This window comes from Phoenix dactylifera, unplaced genomic scaffold (genome assembly GCF_009389715.1).
Source record: "Phoenix dactylifera cultivar Barhee BC4 unplaced genomic scaffold, palm_55x_up_171113_PBpolish2nd_filt_p 000285F, whole genome shotgun sequence".
Taxonomy (NCBI): Eukaryota; Viridiplantae; Streptophyta; class Magnoliopsida; order Arecales; family Arecaceae; genus Phoenix; species Phoenix dactylifera.
The window spans coordinates 313158-333093 of record NW_024067769.1 but is presented as its reverse complement, the minus strand read 5'-3'; the positions used below and the strand labels follow the sequence as shown (position 1 = coordinate 333093).

The following is a 19936-nucleotide window of genomic DNA, read 5'->3' as shown; positions in this document are numbered from 1 at the left end:
TACCATACAAACACCATCTTCTCTCAAATCTGGAAGTAAAAACAGTGATAATAAATGTAATGCAATTATAAATAAATAAATGATGGGATAATTTACTTCTCGAGCCTCAAAACCAGATCAAGACAGAGGTGCCAGCCAGCAAACTAAAATACAATTGGTCATGTCCAATTCATCAATCATAATTTTCTCCGAATTATATTAGCAACACAATCACATTTCCATCATTGTAGTTTGTACTGGCATGGTCTAAATCAGATTTCCAATGAATGAGTCGATAAAAGTAACATTTATATATGACCAATCATTCATTCGAGCAAGCTCTAAAAAACTCTTTAACCGGTTTGCAGAAAATTTATAAGAAAATGAGTTCATATTGAATAAAATAAATTGCCCTACACAAAAACTATCTATAGCTTGATTGGAAAACATATTTGGGCATCATTGTCTAGAATTTACACAGTATTTTATTACATCAACCACAGTTACTGAGACAAGCAAAATATTTACTTGGAGTCCTTCAGATGTTTTGGTAATGATCTCCAAATAAATGGATGGTATACACCTACAATAAAATGGTACATATTAGAGGTTCTAAGCAATTTAAAACAATAAATTCAAAATTCACAAGAATCCCCCTTTTTTTTAAGCAAAACAGAGGGAAGGACCACAATACATAAGAGTTCCAGATGTTTGGAGCACTTAAGAAGCTTCATTACCTTAGGCATTTCAAAGCCAAGTAGCTCAATTTCCCACTGAACATAAGCTCCTTCAGGAACACTAGAAATCTTGCGTACTAAAAGTAACAAATCTTGCGTTAAGTTCCTAGGAATACTCTTGACCACTCCTATGAGTAGTGAAGCCAAGGGAGAGAGGTTAAAATGTTAGGATTCAATTCCCTCTTTACTTACCAAAAGTGCAGGTGTGGGAGCAGATTCAGGTTCAAATGTGGTACAGAAGAAAATGATACCTCCAGCAATTCCACGGAGCTTGGAGATTCGACGGTAGAGGGGCAACTGTCCACCCTCGAAGCCCTTACGGACGCCGGGCCTTCTCCTGACTGGCGGCGGAGAGCTGCAGAAGGCGGAGGATGGCTAGGGTGCGGGCGGCGGCGAGGGCGCGGAGGCAAGGGAGGGCCTCGGCGATGCCGCCAGAGCCGTGCTCCATGTCGACGACCACGTAGTCGTAGCCGGTGAGGCCGGCGATCTCGGCGAGGGTCGGGGAGGAGCGCAGGAGGAAGAGGCCGTAGAGGGTCTCGCCGGCGACGAGGCGGGACTTGAGGATCCGCGGTTCGGGGGAGAGAGGGGCGAAGTCGGGATCCAAGGAGGCGGCGAAGAGGCGGGCGAAGACATCATCGCCGGAGCCGTTCTGCTTCTTGAATCCGGAGGGGGTTAGGGAGGGGGGCGATGATGATGAGAAGGCACCTTTGATGGGTTAGAGAGAGAGAGAAGACGAGGAATGGGCGAGAGAGATGTCGGTAATACTACTAGTTAAATAGAGAGAGGAGGGCGGTGGCCGGAAAAACGGAAATTCGAAGAGAGGAGGGAGGAGGGATGAGAGAGATGAGGCTCGAAGGTAGAGAGAGAGAGAGACTGGTGTGTGAGGGTGGCTTCCGACGGGGATGGTCAGAAGAGGGTTGGGATGTAGCCTGGTGCGTTGGCTTCCGACGACGCTTTTTAGCGTCGTCTTAGGTCCGAAACTGCATCGACGCTTATTAGCGTCGTCTTTTGCCGCAAATTTTGACAATAGACCGAAAATTGCCGACGCTTGTAAAAAGCGTCGGCAAAAAAGCGTCGGTAAAACCGACTTTTCCTATAGTGAATGGGGCTGAAGTCGGCTGGGGCTGCCCGACTTCAGACCCGTATCTCACATCATCCATGTCTAAATGGCATACGGATACAACAAACAATTAAAACAAGGCATAGTATTTGAACTTTCAATACATTAACAGCCACTAGATATGATGGCTAATACGACAGACATTGATGCAAAGCAAAGTAGGCTGGAAAAATCATTGCAGGCCAAGATTATAAGTAACCATGTAGTACGTTAATGAGATGTCGTCCTTTGCAATTCATGCGGTTGGATAAGAAGGTTGCATGGCAATGCCACAGAGACCTTCTGCGTCGTCGATGTCCCGGAGCAACCTCATATATCCGTTTTCGCCCCAAGTGGTACCCCATGAATTCTTGAGCAGCCAATATTTAGTTCCATCAGTTGCCGTCCCATAGCCCACGACAGTGACAGCATGGTCCAGATCAGTTCCGCAATTACCCATGAAGACGCCGCCGGAGTAAAACTGGAAGTCTTTCCCACTGCCCTCGATGGCAACGGAAACGGGCTGTTTTGCGACTGCTTGTAAGAGCGATGACTCGCTGTTCCTAGGCACGTCTTCGTAGCCGCTGATGGTGGCTGCAACGGATGAACTTTTATTGGTGTCGCAGGTTCCATCCTTCGCCATGTAAGGATAATTAGCTTCCGTCGTTATGCCTTTATTGCTGATGATGAACTTAAATGCATCATCCATTATGCCCCCATCGCATCCTCCATTCTTCTTGTCGCAATCCACAAGTTGTTGCTCTGATAAGGAGGTCAATTTCCCAGTGCTGATCTGAGCGATCCCTTCAGTAGCCGCGACGGCAGAAAATGCCCAGCAACATCCTATTTTATTTTATTCATTAGTATGACTTGTTAGTGAAGCACTTAAGTACGCACGTACATCAATTCATTCTTCGAAAGAACTACAATCGTACGTGCATCGTATCTTACCACATTGGCCTTGATCCTTGACGGGAGTTACTGCTCCTTTACTCCTCCAGTCCACGCTTGGAGGCACGTCGGTTACGTTCGCATATCCGAAGTTCTGTCCTGTGGCACGCATCGGCTTGGGCTTAAATCCAGTGTGAGAAGCCCTGAACTCCTCGGTGGTGAGATCGGCAAATTGGTTGATGTTGAGCTTGTATTTGCGATGCCCAGCTTGGTTCGTGGATTCAATGTAATCGACGTTGGCTTTGAAGATCTGGAAGCGGTGCTCCTTCTCTGCTGCATCCTTGTACACACGCCCATACTGCACCATCCATTGCTCGTGCCTCGCGGCGATCAGACTGTCGCCGATGGTGCGGGACGCATCTCTTGGGGAAAAGCCCATGGAGAACAAGGCAAGTATAAGCCATAGGCATTGGTGGGTGGTAGAAGCCATGGTCTTGTGGTAATGTTTGCTTGATGCAAACAATAGGTGTCGAGCCGGGATTATATAGAGGTTGTTGGCCTGGAAGGAGGTTTGGAGCCTGACGGACGGCATCCCGACGGATATCGCACGTTTTGCAAAGAGTGATGAGCGGCCCGTTTGGACGGACTCTTGTTTAATTGTTTGCCGGATTCTGCAGTTTGGGCCGTTCATCACGCTTCGATGCCGCAAAACGACGTGTGGAAAGACTTCGGGAATGGTGCAGCAGAGTGCCTATTTAGTACTGGAGAGGTTGCCGGCAGAGAGGTAGGGTTTATACGGAGGTTTGGCTTAGCAGAAGAATCCTGAAACTTTACGTGTGCTCTTAACTCGCATCACACGTCTTGCAGAGCGTGATGAGCGGTGGCTGATTTGTTCGAGCATTGACGGCTATTGTTGTGTGAAGCGCGTGATACTCTCTAGAAAACGTGTCGTGCGCTTCGGAAGAGACCGCTCGCCTGGTGGGCCACAATATAACGGACCCAAACTGGCATTGCGCACCCAATTTCGGCCTGGGTTGCTATCAGTCGCATCTTAATTTATTCCTGTACAATGCATCTTGCTGCATGCGAACGACTCTTCATGCGTCTGGCCACCATGATCAATAATTTGGCTTTTCTTTCTCGTCCTTACTCTTTTTCCTGATAAAAATATCTTAGGCTAGCTAGTGATGATTGGCTAAACCAACAAGAAAAAGAAGAAGAAGAAGATGACGATAATGATCTTACACAATTCTTGTCCAATTAATAAAAAGCTTGGTTTTTTTTATCTATTTCAGCTTTATTTTTGGATTTATCGGGCTTGCAATTGATTAAGACCTACAGTTAATCCTCTGCAAACTTCGGTCATCCAAGAAGACGCGTGTTGGGTCATAGTGTAATATTTTAGAGGTTTCTAAGAATGGATACTCACGCCGAAAATCATAATCATGGGCCGGTCCTCTGGTGTAAAAATATTATTAGAAAGTTGACCGACTTTTTCATTGACCAACATATCCATGCTCTTCGTTTCTCTAAGTTGCTAAGATATTTTTTTGTGGACACCATTTACCTATAAATTGGACAGAAAGACTTAACCCAATAGGGATATAACCAAATTATTTTCCCACTAGCTGGTAAAATAATCTTTTTATTTTGTTCCTAAAATATTGATAACCCTACAATAGTAGAATAATAATAATAATATATAATATGTATAATACAGTATAACATATTATATTATACATAATAGTATTTATACAATAAAAGGTATTGTAGAAAATATGGAAAGATCTTAGCAACTTACTTGAGAAAGTAGTAATGCAAAAGAACATGGGTAACATATTAAGGAGCCACTTTCCAATGCATAAAAGAATATGCGTAAGTTATTTTTCCATCTAAATATTGCCCGAAAAATACTTACTTAGGAAAATATAGATATCTGAGTAAGTATTTTATCCCCCAAGGAACAGGCCTTAAAGTAAAGGAGTCCACAGCTTGCAAGGAAGATGGAAGGTGATGCAGCATCTCAAGTAGGTGGTTTTAGGGGGAAAAAAATAAAAGAGACTACCAGAACCATACTCCATTAACAAGTCTTGGTACACATGTAATGTAATAACTGATATTGACCCAAGTGTGAGTCCTATACTAGAAACGTATATATGATCTCGATATATGGTCAAAACATAGACACTAGACACCACCCCAAATTAGAATGAATTGAAAACAATTTGCTTAGATTGTTATAAAACACATTGTTGTGTATAATTTGGTTAATTAGCCAATAATTCAAATGTTGATGGATGCAATTTACACATTTTATCTCAATCAAGAGATTGATTATAGAGGGTTTCTATATTTTTACCTATGATAAAAGGACTAATTTGTGGGTGACATAGGAGGCAAAAAAGTGTTAAAGAAGTACCAAAGACATGAATTAGATAAAAAGAATGGAATAAATCGACCTCCGTGCAATTTGATTCATAGATTCTTGATGTATGTTGGACATAATTGAAAATATTAAAATACAATGATTAAAGATGGAAAAATGATCATTAGAGTTGGTCAAACCTTCATTGCAGAGAAGAAATCTAATTACATGATAAAAGGCTAAGAGAACCCATTTAGTATAAATATTATTGTAGTTATTCTAAAAATTGATGCAGTTCCAAACAAATCTTTACTATTGCTTTTAATCATCAAATCTACAATTATTTCTAGCAAGAACATTTTGAGTTATGGATGCAAATAATTCCCACCTTGAGAAATTCTTGCTTGTCCCAAAAAAAAAAAAATTAGATGGTTAATTGAAGAAATAAATTAATCAATCTATTTTAAAGAAGTCTTGGCTAATGTATCACTACTCATCATTTACTAGGTTTGGTTGACATTTGTTAAACATTGCCTAAACAGAAATATACAACAGTAATAAACCTCTGTCTAACTAGACAGCTTGGCTAATTAACATATGCTTTGGTTGTTGATAAATCATCACATTTTTACCAGTATCTTAACAATCATATTTGACATTTCATCCCTTGAATTGGTGTAAGCAAAGAATCATTAAAAAAAATTTTCCTATATCAGCTATCTCGCGCTTGAACAATCTTCATTGCTATGCATGGCACACTATGATACTCAGGCCTCTACACTTTAACATGAAAAAAATATCAGGCTTCCTACTATTCTAAAAATAAGAGAATTTTTTTTTTTTAAAAAAAAAAACTAGTAATTGAGTAAACCACCAAATACTTTATGACCCATAAATATTAGCCTTCTAGACAACAACCAATTTGACTTTTTATGTGTGTATTGCGGAGCATCTAGGATAGAGTTGATAGAATTTTTTGCTTATTTTTAAGAAAATATAGAGCTCGAGAACTCTATTACGAGTTTAACACATGATATAAAATGCCTACAAACCGATCAAAAAAGATTTTGGATCCTGTTTTTAAGGGATGCATCCTCAAAAAATTGAACTTGATATAATTAAAGTACAGGAGGTTTCCCATTCCACTTCCTTATTTTCTCAAAAAATAAAATAAAATGAAATAAAATTGTGCAGAACTCCATGACCCCAAAGAAGTTCAAGATTAGATCCAATTATTTACACTAATTTAAAATTTTATATGAATGCAAAATATCATTCACACTTTGTTCCTTGGAATAGGAATGTCTTCGTGGATAAAGATCAAAATCAGATAGAATCCGCTTTGTCTCCTATGTTCGCACCTACATTCCAATAGTGGCAGAAGCCCTTCCCCTATTTGCGACAATAATTGTGATGTTTCCAATTTTTTCTGATCAAGGTCGTTCGGTGGTTGTAGACTATCTCATTGAGCAATTCAACAGTTGGCATTCCTATATTTTTCAAAGAATCACAAATGATCTACCAAGCCGTGAAGATCGCACTCAAGTGCAAGGGAAGAATGTGGAATACTAGCTTGAGATAACGAACAATGATATAAGACAAAAATATGATGAATCCATCCAGAAGGAATCTTGGTTGAAGAATCTATCATCACTCAATGTACCAAAAAAAATGAAAAGGTGGAATCCATCTCGAATTTGTTGTAAGAATAATTTGCATATAATTTTCTTTTCGTAAATAAATGTATATAATATTTGAAGATAAGTAGAGGTACAAAGGTACATATGGAACTGTTAATGCAGCAAGACAAAAACAGAACAACATTGGGCAAGAACAAACAGAATGCATCAAACAAGATAATAAAAAAATAATACATTATATGGGGAGATGAGGTGAATTACTTTACAGAGCTAATTCTACAATATGGAGTAAATGTAGGATAAATATACAACTTTTGGCAGAAGCTTTAAACTTTGTTACGGATTCTATGCCATAGCTTTAGAGTGCACCATGAAGGAATCCCTATGCTCATATATCAAATCAATCAGAGCTCTAATTAAAGATTAGGGGTCAAATATGGTGCCCACCTTAGGAACATGTATAAAGTTTTCAGTGACCCGCAATGATATTGATGAGAGCACAAAAGTGCGATCTACACATCACTTAAATTAGCATTATTGCTAACAAATAATGATAACAGTGCTGCATTAATATTTTATTTTTGTTGGGTGCAGGTGATCGTAAATCAAAGTTAGAATGCGCATTGGGTCCAAAAACCATGCAGTCAACTGCATGGTTCAACCCTAGTTGCACACTAGAAGGAGCCTAAGTTCAGCCAGCCGTCCACGTCCGAGAATCTCCCAAGCTTGCATCCACGACTCAGCCTGCAGCAAAGTTCCTTTTCTTCCGCTGATCCCGTCCGCGTGCAAAATCCACCGCGATCCAGCCTCGCCCAGATCTTCTCCGCGTCCATGAGCCAACGTCCGCAACCTCCCGCGAAGCTTCTCCCAGATTCCGCTTCATCCGCGCGATTCCATCCCGATTCTCAGCTTCTGTGATCGCATCCAAGCAGCCGAATCCCAGCTCCCAGCCTTCCGTCTTCCTTGCAGATCCCGGATCTTTCTTCCCAGCATGCCACGTCCGTCCGAGTTCGCTTCTCCCGCGTGCAACGTTCCAGATCCTTGCCGCGTCCGTGAGCCAGCCGTCCGTGATGGTTTCGTGCCTCTTCCGTGTCCCAGATCCTCACGAACGCATGCCTCTTCCCAGCGATTTTCCAGCTTCCGCATCCCATGGCGATCGTCCGCAGCTTTCGGAGTCGCGATCTCTTCAGCTAATCCAGCATCCAGATCAACGTCCGCGAGCATCCCGCATCTCTTCTCCCGCGTGTGGATCTTCCAAGCCTCACCCATCCGCAAGCGATCGCGATCCTCCCAGCCATCCACGTCCATACTCGTCTCCCGTGGATTCATCTCATCCGGCCATCTGTCACCGCGTGCGAGAAAGGGGGGGGGAGGAGAGCCGGTTATCTCTGCCATTCGGGAGGAAAAATAGGCATCCTTCATTGAAAAAAAAAAACAGAGGAGCTCCTCCTGTCATTAGAGAAAAGAAGAGAGGGAAACAGGGGAGCCCCTGTTAGGGAAACAGGGGAGCCCCTGTTTCCGAAAAAAAAAGAAAAGAAAAAAAAAAGAAGTTTTCTTTTATGTTAATGGAGGGCTGATTTCTTAGGGAGGGAGATGGAGGAACCTTTGATGTATTGCTTTTTGAAGTAAACTCTAAACTTTTGCTTTCAATGGTTTATATTTATTGATATGTTCTTGATTCATGTATAGTTATTTCGTAGATAGTTCTTAAATGGATTATGATTATTGATATATGGATTGCTTTAGTATTTGATTCGTCGTAGACGTAGAAAGCACGACGAATGCTTAGAAATTAAGTTCATATGTTCATGAAACATATACCATGATTAGATCTATCCTACCACTAATCTTTAATCAAGAACCATAGAGTTTATTCCTTGGATGCAATATCATCAAGGGGGATTCCAGATCCCTACCATCTTTATTTCATTGAATTTTGTTTATTATTCTTTGCATTTAATTTCTGAAAATCAAAGCATCATTTTAATCCACAAATTTATTCAACTGAAGATTACATCTAAAAATTATGCTAATAATCAATAGTTCGTTCCCTGAGGATTCGACCTCGGACTCCCGAGAATTTACTACTTGTGCGATTCTCCTGCACTTGGGAGAACAATTTTATTTCTGCATCAAGTTTTTGGCGCCGTTGCCGGGGAACGGCTGATTTATTAGTATAATTTTAGATTTAATCAGTATCTTAGTATTTAGTCTTTTTCTTTCAAAAAAAAAAAAAAAAAAATCTTTATTGCTGTTTTTTTTATTCCCTGCACAGTCTGCATCAAACTCTGATATCTGAGTAATCCACCGTCTGATTGCACTCAAAATTTGTCAGCTGCTGTAGGACACATGTTTCTTTCATCTGAACGGTCTGATTGACATTCTGATACTTTTACGACCATTAAATTAATATAAACTTTGCTACTGTCTGCTTTGAATTTTCTGTGTTTAATTTTTTTTTTTTTTTTAGAATCAGAATTTTATTATCATCAAATCTCATTAACCCTTGTTGCTACTTGAAAATTGATAAGAACTTTAAGAAAAGATCAAGGGTAATCAATAAAAAAAAAAAACAAACAAATAAATAAACTCTGAAATTTTGTATGCTAGGTTGGAATAGGGACAACGCTGGACGTCTGAGTCGACAACCTTTTGACAATTCCTTAGATCACATTATTGAAACTTTTTCGCAAAATCTCAAATCTGGTGAGATGGCTGATGATGATGTAGGAAGTCACCATGGTAATGAAGGTAGACCCCCAGTTATGACACTTCGACAATACTTACATCCCACTAGGACTAGTCAACCTTCATGCATGATTATTCCTGAAAATGTAGGACACTTTGAAATCAAACCAGGAGTAATTCAATTGCTGCCAAAGTATCATGGAATGGAATCCGAGAACCCTTATCTTCACCTTAAGGATTTTGAGAAAATTAGGCATGATAAATCAATTCTAAGAAAATCTTTTGAACCTACACAAAAAGTTCTTTGTTATGACTCTCGCTTACATCTGTTTCCTGGAAAGTTACGATCAAGATGGACAGGTCCTTTCATTGTAAAAACTGTTTTTCCACACGGGGCAATTGAAATTGAGAATCCACAGGATGGCAAAATTTTTAAGGTTAATGAACACAGATTAAAACCTTTTCTTGAGAATTTTGCAGATGAAGAGGACTCCTTTCCCTTGGAGGAGCCTTCTTATGACTGAGCATGACGGCCAAGGTATGTGTATATTAGTTAGAATTATTTTTTTCTTTTATTTTTTTTCTTATTTTGTAGGTCTTCTTTTCTGGAAATCAACAGCTCAAGGTATTCTTCTTCTCTCTAATATTCTTTTCTCTATTGTTTCTCACATATAGCTTTCTTGCATCTTTTACATTGAGGACAATGCAATATTTAAGTTGGGGGGAGAAAAATATTTTGATCTTAAAAAAAATAATAATAAAAAAAAAAATAAAAACTTGTTTTTGCATTTGATTTATTCTATTACTTTCTTTTCTGAGCAAATGCACATGTATTTTCATATTGAGTTTGTGCAACTATTAAGGCAAGGAACACATGCATACTATGATTGATTCAGAGACCTATTATTAGATCCCCACACGTGTACTTAATGACAATAGGAAAGCCTCAGGAGTTCATATTTGTTAACTGCATTTTTGTTAGCCTTATCCATAAAAGAAGTATGAGTATCCTTATTCGTACCATAAGGTTCAGGATTTGGTTTTCACATAAAGATAGAGGTTGAATATCCCGACTAGATTACTTAGGTGCCGTATGATCCGACTTTGGTTGACCTATAGTCACGATGCAGTCACATATATAATAAAAATATTTATATGGTTCAGTCTATCATTTCTTTTCTTGCATAATTATTATTCAAAAAAAAAAAAAAAACTTATGATGACAAGTCTGGCCTCGTGGCGTAGTCTGGTTCGAGTAATTAAGTCCGAGGGGTGTTTCACCTAATGTCTTGAGCCAACTGGATCGGGGGTCATTGACTGAAAGCTCGCTACATGGACCTTACTAGAGCCTAATGGGGTTGGATAGCTGTAGTTGTCATGTGTATTGAAAAAAAAAAAGAAATAAAAATAAGCATGAATGAGTTGGTTAGGCTGAACCTAGTGACATGTGGTAATGGCTGGTTTGACTCCATTGTATTGGACCTCTGTGTACCCGGGTTGTTTAGTTGAGATTGATAACTCTTTCTTTACATGCGAACCATTCTTGACAAATTTAGACAACATGTGATATTCTGAAAATTTGATGGATCAGGTTCTAATAAAGTGTAGAAAATATTTGTGGACTTGAGTAGTGCACCTAAAACTCAGGCGGTGCTCTGTTGTGGTGGAGGTATTAGTACTCTGAGAAAGTCATATGATTTGATGCACACTACACTTTTATATTCCTTGCTTTGACGGTTGCCATACCTGAAAATATATGTCAATTAATTACATGTGTATTAGCTTAGGGTTTATTTTTATTAGAATCTCATGTCATATAATTCATGATGTTTGTGGGTAACATCCCTGAAAACCCTCACGAGACAACACTCGTCCACTAGGGTAACCTAGGGGTTTAACGGCTTGTTGCACGTGCTAAGTGCAATCGTGATTCCTACGAAAGTGAGTACTTATTTTAATTTTATGCAATTAGTTCTAATAAAATATCAAAGGTTAAACCACATCTTTTGTACTCTCATTTTATTATTTGCTCGTTAATTGCTAGAGACTAGCAATAAGCTAGTTGGGGGGTGTGATGAGAGCACAAAAGTGCGATCTACACATCACTTAAATTAGCATTATTGCTAACAAATAATGATAACAGTGCTGCATTAATATTTTATTTTTGTTGGGTGCAGGTGATCGTAAATCAAACTTAGAATGCGCATTGGGTCCAAAAACCATGCAGTCAACTGCATGGTTCAACCCTAGTTGCACACTAGAAGGAGCCTAAGTTCAGCCAGCCGTCCACGTCCGAGAATCTCCCAAGCTTGCATCCACGACTCAGCCTGCAGCAAAGTTCCTTTTCTTCCGCTGATCCCGTCCGCGTGCAAAATCCACCGCGATCCAGCCTCGCCCAGATCTTCTCCGCGTCCATGAGCCAACGTCCGCAACCTCCCGCGAAGCTTCTCCCAGATTCCGCTTCATCCGCGCGATTCCATCCCGATTCTCAGCTTCTGTGATCGCATCCAAGCAGCCGAATCCCAGCTCCCAGCCTTCCGTCTTCCTTGCAGATCCCGGATCTTTCTTCCCAGCATGCCACGTCCGTCCGAGTTCGCTTCTCCCGCGTGCAACGTTCCAGATCCTTGCCGCGTCCGTGAGCCAGCCGTCCGTGATGGTTTCGTGCCTCTTCCGTGTCCCAGATCCTCACGAACGCATGCCTCTTCCCAGCGATTTTCCAGCTTCCGCATCCCATGGCGATCGTCCGCAGCTTTCGGAGTCGCGATCTCTTCAGCTAATCCAGCATCCAGATCAACGTCCGCGAGCATCCCGCATCTCTTCTCCCGCGTGTGGATCTTCCAAGCCTCACCCATCCGCAAGCGATCGCGATCCTCCCAGCCATCCACGTCCATACTCGTCTCCCGTGGATTCATCTCATCCGGCCATCTGTCACCGCGTGCGAGAAAGGGGGGGGGAGGAGTGCCGGTTATCTCTGCCATTCGGGAGGAAAAATAGGCATCCTTCATTGAAAAAAAAAAACAGAGGAGCTCCTCCTGTCATTAGAGAAAAGAAGAGAGGGAAACAGGGGAGCCCCTGTTTCCGAAAAAAAAAGAAAAGAAAAAAAAAAGAAGTTTTCTTTTATGTTAATGGAGGGCTGATTTCTTAGGGAGGGAGATGGAGGAACCTTTGATGTATTGCTTTTTGAAGTAAACTCTAAACTTTTGCTTTCAATGGTTTATATTTATTGATATGTTCTTGATTCATGTATAGTTATTTCGTAGATAGTTCTTAAATGGATTATGATTATTGATATATGGATTGCTTTAGTATTTGATTCGTCGTAGACGTAGAAAGCACGACGAATGCTTAGAAATTAAGTTCATATGTTCATGAAACATATACCATGATTAGATCTATCCTACCACTAATCTTTAATCAAGAACCATAGAGTTTATTCCTTGGATGCAATATCATCAAGGGGGATTCCAGATCCCTACCATCTTTATTTCATTGAATTTTGTTTATTATTCTTTGCATTTAATTTCTGAAAATCAAAGCATCATTTTAATCCACAAATTTATTCAACTGAAGATTACATCTAAAAATTATACTAATAATCAATAGTTCGTTCCCTGAGGATTCGACCTCGGACTCCCGAGAATTTACTACTTGTGCGATTCTCCTGCACTTGGGAGAACAATTTTATTTCTGCATCAGATATCAAAGAGTAAGTAAAACCATCACATGCAAAAATATTAAATTATACCTGCAGCAATCATATAGTAGAGCTGGCCAATATAAAAAAGGAGAAAGCACATGCCAAAACTCTATTCCATTATGATCTAAACCATGATTCCATGCAAAATGGATGCAAATTTTTTCCACGACAAATGTATTCTGGTAAGAAACACAAGAACCAATTCAAGCAACCATTGGATTGCATTCTCAATTTTGTACTTAGAAATTTGTTGGAGACATAAACTTAATTGCCTGCAAGTAGCATAATGATGCAAGATTTTTAACAATCCGAACATGTAATTATATTAGAGGATTCCATAGACATTAGGATGTCCCAGGGAGCACCAGCAAATAAATAGCTAACTGAAGCGGAATCAACTTTATAGAGTCCAAAAATCTTTGGAAATAAATGGATTTAAGAACAAATGGGTTTAAACAAGGCAACTCAATCTTCAAAATACTAACTAAAGCTAAATAAAAAAGCCAGATTCCACTTAAGGTTTGTTTAGGACCGACACTCATGATAGGGTGAACAAAGTCTTCACGACTTCACTCGTTATGCATACATGAGAAGTATAGAAGAACAATATTTCTCATCCCACATACTAAAACATAGAAAACTTACACAGTCATAAATCTATGCTTTAGGCCTGTTGAGTTTAATGAATACTTGTTTTGAGCAATAAATTTAATCAAAATTTTATATAATTTAGAACCAGATAAAATCATGCTAATAAACTTGTCACATGAAATCAACTTTGGCGAGGCAAAGTGATAGGACAGGATTTGGTTCTAAATGAAGCTAATGAGCAGTGCTCCATGGACACGGATACGAGAATCGAAATCAAACACATGCCCAAGTATTTCAGGTGGCAAGAGAGAAAAGGAAATAATTATAGCAGTGGTTTCAGTGATTTACTGTTTGATTTTGATGATAACAAACAAATGAATTTAGTTCATTATTATAATTATAGCAAATGAATGAAAATTAGAAATTAAGATTTCTTTTGAAGGTAGATGCTGGAATTTTAAACGTGTGTTAGTATTTTTGGTATAACTTTTTATTGGAATGTAATATTAATGCAATTCTTAAATATCTGGAACAAAGACGTATTTATATACAACTTTTATATTCAATATATTTTTTAAATTTGAACCTTAGCTATGAGTAATAGGGTCTGCAATCTATCTTTCCATAGCTGTAATTTAGGCTAACATATGTTTACTAGTTTTGCTGTAACTTTTCAACCAAATGTCCTTTTGAGATGATTCTTATCAGATTGAAAAGATAACTTAAAGGAATACAACTTTTATGTTCAATATATTTTCAAATTGGAACGTTAGCTATGAGTAATAGGGTCTGAGATCTATCTATCCATAGCCATAATTTACGCTGACATATGTTTACTCTTTTAACTGTAACTTTTCAACCAAATATTCTTTTGAGATGGTTCTTATCAAGTTGGAAAGATAACGTAAAGGGATACAATTTTGCCTGCAGCAACTAAGTCAAATTCAACCTTTTGATTTATCAAAAAGGTCATGCAAAGTAAAAAATTAAATCTAACCTGAATCTGCTTACGTTAAATGTGTTGAAAAAGAATTTCCAAAGCTTCAATTTGTTTCAAACGAGAAAATGGCTTCTGAAGCTTATAAAAGAAAATTCATACCTCATATTGCATCAAGAGAGTTCTATAAAGTTTGAAGAGAAATCAAAAGAGTATTATATTTATAAATAAAAAGCTTTTTCTGTTGAGAAATTGAGTGCAGTGCTTTCTTTTTTGTTATTTTGATTAAGTATTGTAAGAGAGTTGTTGAGCTCTTGTTAACTTGAGTGATAGAGAGGATTGCTTGGGAGGATCGTCCTCTAGATAAACAAGGAAGTGTTTAAGGAAGTAGATCAACCAAGAGTTAGCTCGGATATCACCAAGTGTAAAAGTTGCTTGCACCCGAAAGACAAGCATTTTGTAAAGTTTTGAATAAGCATAGTGGATTAAATCTTGAGAAGAAGTCTTGGAGAGTGGATGTGGGCTCACAAGAAGACCGAACCACTATAAATCGTCGCGTAAGACTTTTTTTTCCTTCACTCTTTACTTTTTCATACTTAATTATATATTTGTGATTATTACTTGCTATACTTGTTGCATCTAGTTTATTTCATTTGAAGGGATTTGATTTTATTTTTGCAAAATTTTATAAACCCAATCTTGGGTTGCCTAGTTGGGCCAACAACTGGTATCAGAGCAAGAGCTCTATTTATAGGCTTAATTGTCTTAGAGTAGATCATGGCAACCATAATAGGAACCTCTCTTGCCGAAGATCAATCGACCAATAAGCCACCTTTACTTAATGATTTAAACTATAACTATTGGAAAGGAAGAATGAGAATATATGTTCAAGCTATAGATTATGAATTATGGAAGATCATTGTAAATGGGCCTAAAATACTAACTAAAGTTGTAGAGAGAAAAGTCATTACCAAGTCCGAAAATGAATGGGCCTAAAATACCAACTAAGGCTTTTTCCTTGTTTCCAAGTACATAATCCACATAATATACACATCTAGAGAATGTTGAATTCAAACAACAGGGGCAGAATCATTCAAACAACCTTTTGGCGGGGCTAAAAAGCATAATAAAAATCACAGACATGCACAGAAGTGGTAAAACGGGATTTGGATAACTAATTAAAATTTTCAAGATCATGTCTAGTCTCAAAGTGGCCTATAGAAGGATGTATCGGCGCATAAAAAAAGCTTAGATTGAAATAATTTAAGTATAAAGCGCTGCGAGCGGATGCATTTATAGTAGTTCGCACAAATAGATTTATTTATGAACATTTTCTGGCATTTAAATAAATAATGCACAAATATGAAAGTAAAAAAAGGAAATTTACATATTAAATGGCCAATATGCACTAAAAGAATCAATGATGCACTAGCCAAAATAATGCATGATGGTGATGGTGAATAATTCATGATTAGTAATAAAAACAGTTTCTTTCCAATACACAGCCACCAATCTCATTGCCTTCGAATAGTTTCAAAAAAGGCTTCATAATCAACATGAGTCGATGTTATGGCGTATATTTTCTTCCCCATTGTATGCAGCATTCAGTAAATAAGCAAGCTTAACAGCATCACCTCCCACTGATAAGCCCAATCTCTTCAGAAACAAAATTATTTAGTTTAGTAATGAATAAGACAAGTTTGGTTGTTCCATTGTTGATTTACATGCAACATAAAATGTTGTCCTATAAACAGTGCAAAATTATTTGTAATAGCTGCTAAAATATGGACAACATACCACATGAAAAATTCCTTGAGTAGCCAAAGATTAATGAACATCGACAGGAACTTGACCATCTCTAGGAACCAACAAATCAGTTGATGTAATCACTGGGCTGCACATGAAAAGAGTAGGACAGAATCATGAAAAGCAAAATAAAATGAGATTTGTTTCCATGTAATGGCATGAACAATGAGTAGAAATATATCAACCTTAAGAGATAACTGACACATGCAATAACCATATAAAACAAATCTATAAAGTATGGCTTATCAGTAGCCAACAAGTTATCATCGCCTACCACAAGGATTGACTTGAGATAGGCTCTCTCTTTATCTATCTCGATATCTCAGAAGAATCCTGCAGTCAATGGGCTTCACAACAAGGGTGGCCCTCTTCCAATTACCCCTTGACCCTTAAAGCCCTAGTGAAGGAAGGATTCCCTTAAAGCCATATGAAGATGTACTGCCCTTTGTAAAACCCCTTCTAACATTTTTGAAATTTCTTTTTTCTTATTAGACAAGAATGCTATTGGAAATCAAGAAACCATTGCAAGAGCCGATCAACCCATCTCTTTTTATGGAGTCTCCCTTTAACCTTTGGGATTTTTTTTTCTTTTTTCTTTTTTCGTGGACAATAATGCACGATCAAGATCTCTCTGTATCGATCCTTCTTGTAATTTACAATCGACCGATATCCTCAACACCTTCTCCTATTTTATCTTTTATCTCTAAAATCAAGAAACCACCGCAAACTCATTCTTTTGGATTCATATGATGAAATCCATGCAAGAATTAAAACAAAAACACGATATGGAGTTTTGGATCAAGAACACATATATCTATATATTAAAAAAAGAAGAAAAAAGACGAAAGAAACAAGAACGCTGTTAAGGATCACGAAATCATTGCAAGACATATTCTCTGGAATTGATTTGTTGGATCTTGATGCAAGAATTGAAACAAAAGCATGATCTTGAGAAAGAGCATATCAATATATGATGAAGTAATATAAGAGAGAAAGATGAGATGGGAGAGAAGCGGCAAACCCAAGAAGGCGAGCAATGAGACTGCGGGATCAGGGTTAGGGCTCGAAGAGAAAGAAGATGTTGTGCCTAGATAGGAAGCACCGTTGCAATGCCCTGCCGCCATGGGAGGATCGGGACAGAGAAAGAGGAGGAGGAGGAGGAGGAGGTGACGAAGGGGAAGGGATAGGGGGAATGAGAAGCAGAGGAGAGGGCTTCGCACCGCCACGGGACCCAAACCGCCATTGGCCGTTACTTTGCGCCCTTTCCCACTGTCTCATTGCTTGCCGCTTTGTCACTCTCTCAGTAGAATTTGAGGAAGTCCCTTTGTTCAGAGCTTGAAGCATGGACGGTGGTGATGTTAGTGGGCTCACTACCAAGGCCCAATCACAGGCCGACAAAATCTTCAAAATATCTTTGGCCCACAAGAAAATTAGTTTTGCACACTACTTTTGGAACCACGAGATCAGTCCAAGCTGATGCACGCAGAGGGTTGCCAAGCTATTTTTTTTGTAGGGGCCTACCATGCCCAAAGTCATCAGTCCTGCGCTTGCGTCACAGGATATGGTGTGTATGGAGGACAAGCCCGGACCCAGAGCCAGGCTTAAGACTCAATTGGGCCTAGGTCTACGATTTGAGTACTAGTTACGAAGTAAGTCCAGGGTTTGGAAAATTTTATCCAAGGTCGGGCTGGCTAGTCTTATCAAGAGAACATTGCTCGGCCCAAACCTTGCCTTGGTCCATGACATGCAACTAGACCAAGCCTATTCTTTCTAGTGAAACGGAAGGCATACTTTTCAACCCAAAAAAATGGAGCTTGCCTACGTCATATCAATATCAACTACTTTAGCCTATAATTACTTAATTCATTAAGTTAGACGCAGCCTACAAATTAGATCCCATCAATCTATTTTAAAATGACTTAATCTAAAGACAGAAGGATAACAACCAGCAAGACTCGGCTCCGCCATTTGATTGCTGCTCTCCTAAATTCAGAAGCGAGAGAGAGATAGAGAGAGAGAGAGAGAGAGAGAGAGTTTTGGATTTGAAGCCAAGTAACAATTCTAGTGGTATTTCATTTGAGGAAGGTCGAGCAACGTGGGAGCCACATTGGAAATGGACAAACTAATTTTTTAAATCTATGCTCTTAACTGATAAGTGCAGTTTATGATGATAGGATTGCCAATAGATCAAATAAAATATTTAACACTTCATACACAAAAAGCAAAAAAGAAAAACTGAATTTCTTTTTAAATTTTATCTAAGTAAACCCACTTTATTAAGAGATCATATTGTGAATAATCAGTCCAAACTGCAACAAGCAAACCAAAGTATCAGATACTCCTATGCCATAAAGTTTAATCCCAAATGTGTGCAGAAATCCAAAATCATATCATAAATTACTTAAATTAAGTACGATTACAATTTCATGCTTCAAATTTCTATAGGATAAATGCCGGCATGATTGAAATTAAGATTGATCCACAAACACAGGCCGGTGCCAATAGCCAATATCATACAAGAATAGGAGAGAGTTTTCGAATTCATGCAATTGGGTAAGAAGCCTGCATGGCAATGCCGCAGAGCCCTTCGGCCGCATCAACATCCCGTTCCATCCTTATGTATCCACTCTCACCCTACGACTTACCCCATGAGTTCTTCACCAGCCAATACTTAGTTCCATCGGCAATCTTTCCGTAGCCAACAGCAATAACACCATGGTCTAATTCAGTCCTGTAGTCACTGGTCAATACACTGCTTTTATAGAACTAAAAGTCCGAGCACCTGTCATCGATAGCAACTGAGATAGGCTGGTTGGGCACAACCTTCAAGAGGGCTGACTCGCTATTTACGGGGACATCTTCATAGTCATTGATAGTGGCTGCACTCGAGGATGCCTTCTTGGTGTTGCAAGCACCATCTGATGCCTTGTAAAGATAGTTACTCTCGGTTGTTAAACCTCCATTATCAGTTATAAATTGGAAGGCATCATCCATTAGACCCCCGTTATATCCTTGGTCCTCTCCATTAACATTGCAATCGACAAGCTCTTGCTCCGACAAAGAGATCAACTCGTCGGTGTCGAGCTTTGTCATGCCTTCGGTTGCCGCCACAATAGAGAATGCCCAGCAACATCCTATTGTATGGGTTCCATATTAGCCAACCAGTTGATGTGATGTTAAAGAACATTTAACATTTCATACACGAAAAGCAAAAAAGAAAAACTGAATTTCTTTTTTAATTTTATCCAAGTAAACCCACTTCATTAAGAGATCATATTGTAAATAATGAGTCCAAACCGCAGCAAGCAAACCAAAGTATCAGATACTCCTATACCATAAAGTTTAATCCCAAATGTGTGCAGAAATCCAAAATCATATCATAAATTACTTAAATTAAGTACGATTACAATTTCATGCTTCAAATTTACATAGGATAAATGCCGGCATGATTGAAATTAAGATTGATCCATAAACATAGGCCGGTGCCAATAGCCAATATCATACAA

General features: G+C 38.9%; 1 protein-coding gene and 1 pseudogene across 1 annotated transcript; both read right to left on the bottom strand.

Annotated features, from left to right (window-relative positions):
- Positions 1-1922: 1922 nt before the first annotated feature.
- Positions 1923-3203, bottom strand: LOC103700484 (senescence-specific cysteine protease SAG39-like). The gene is made up of 2 exons (XM_008782423.3): positions 2767-3203; positions 1923-2658 (listed from the first exon to the last, which is right to left on the bottom strand). The coding sequence occupies exons 1-2, from the start codon at positions 3194-3196 to the stop codon at positions 2072-2074; spliced, it is 1017 nt and encodes a 338-aa protein (XP_008780645.2). The 5' UTR covers positions 3197-3203; the 3' UTR covers positions 1923-2071.
- A 15768-nt stretch (positions 3204-18971) lies between these two features.
- On the bottom strand, positions 18972-19932 carry LOC103698301 (annotated as a pseudogene).
- Positions 19933-19936: the final 4 nt, after the last annotated feature.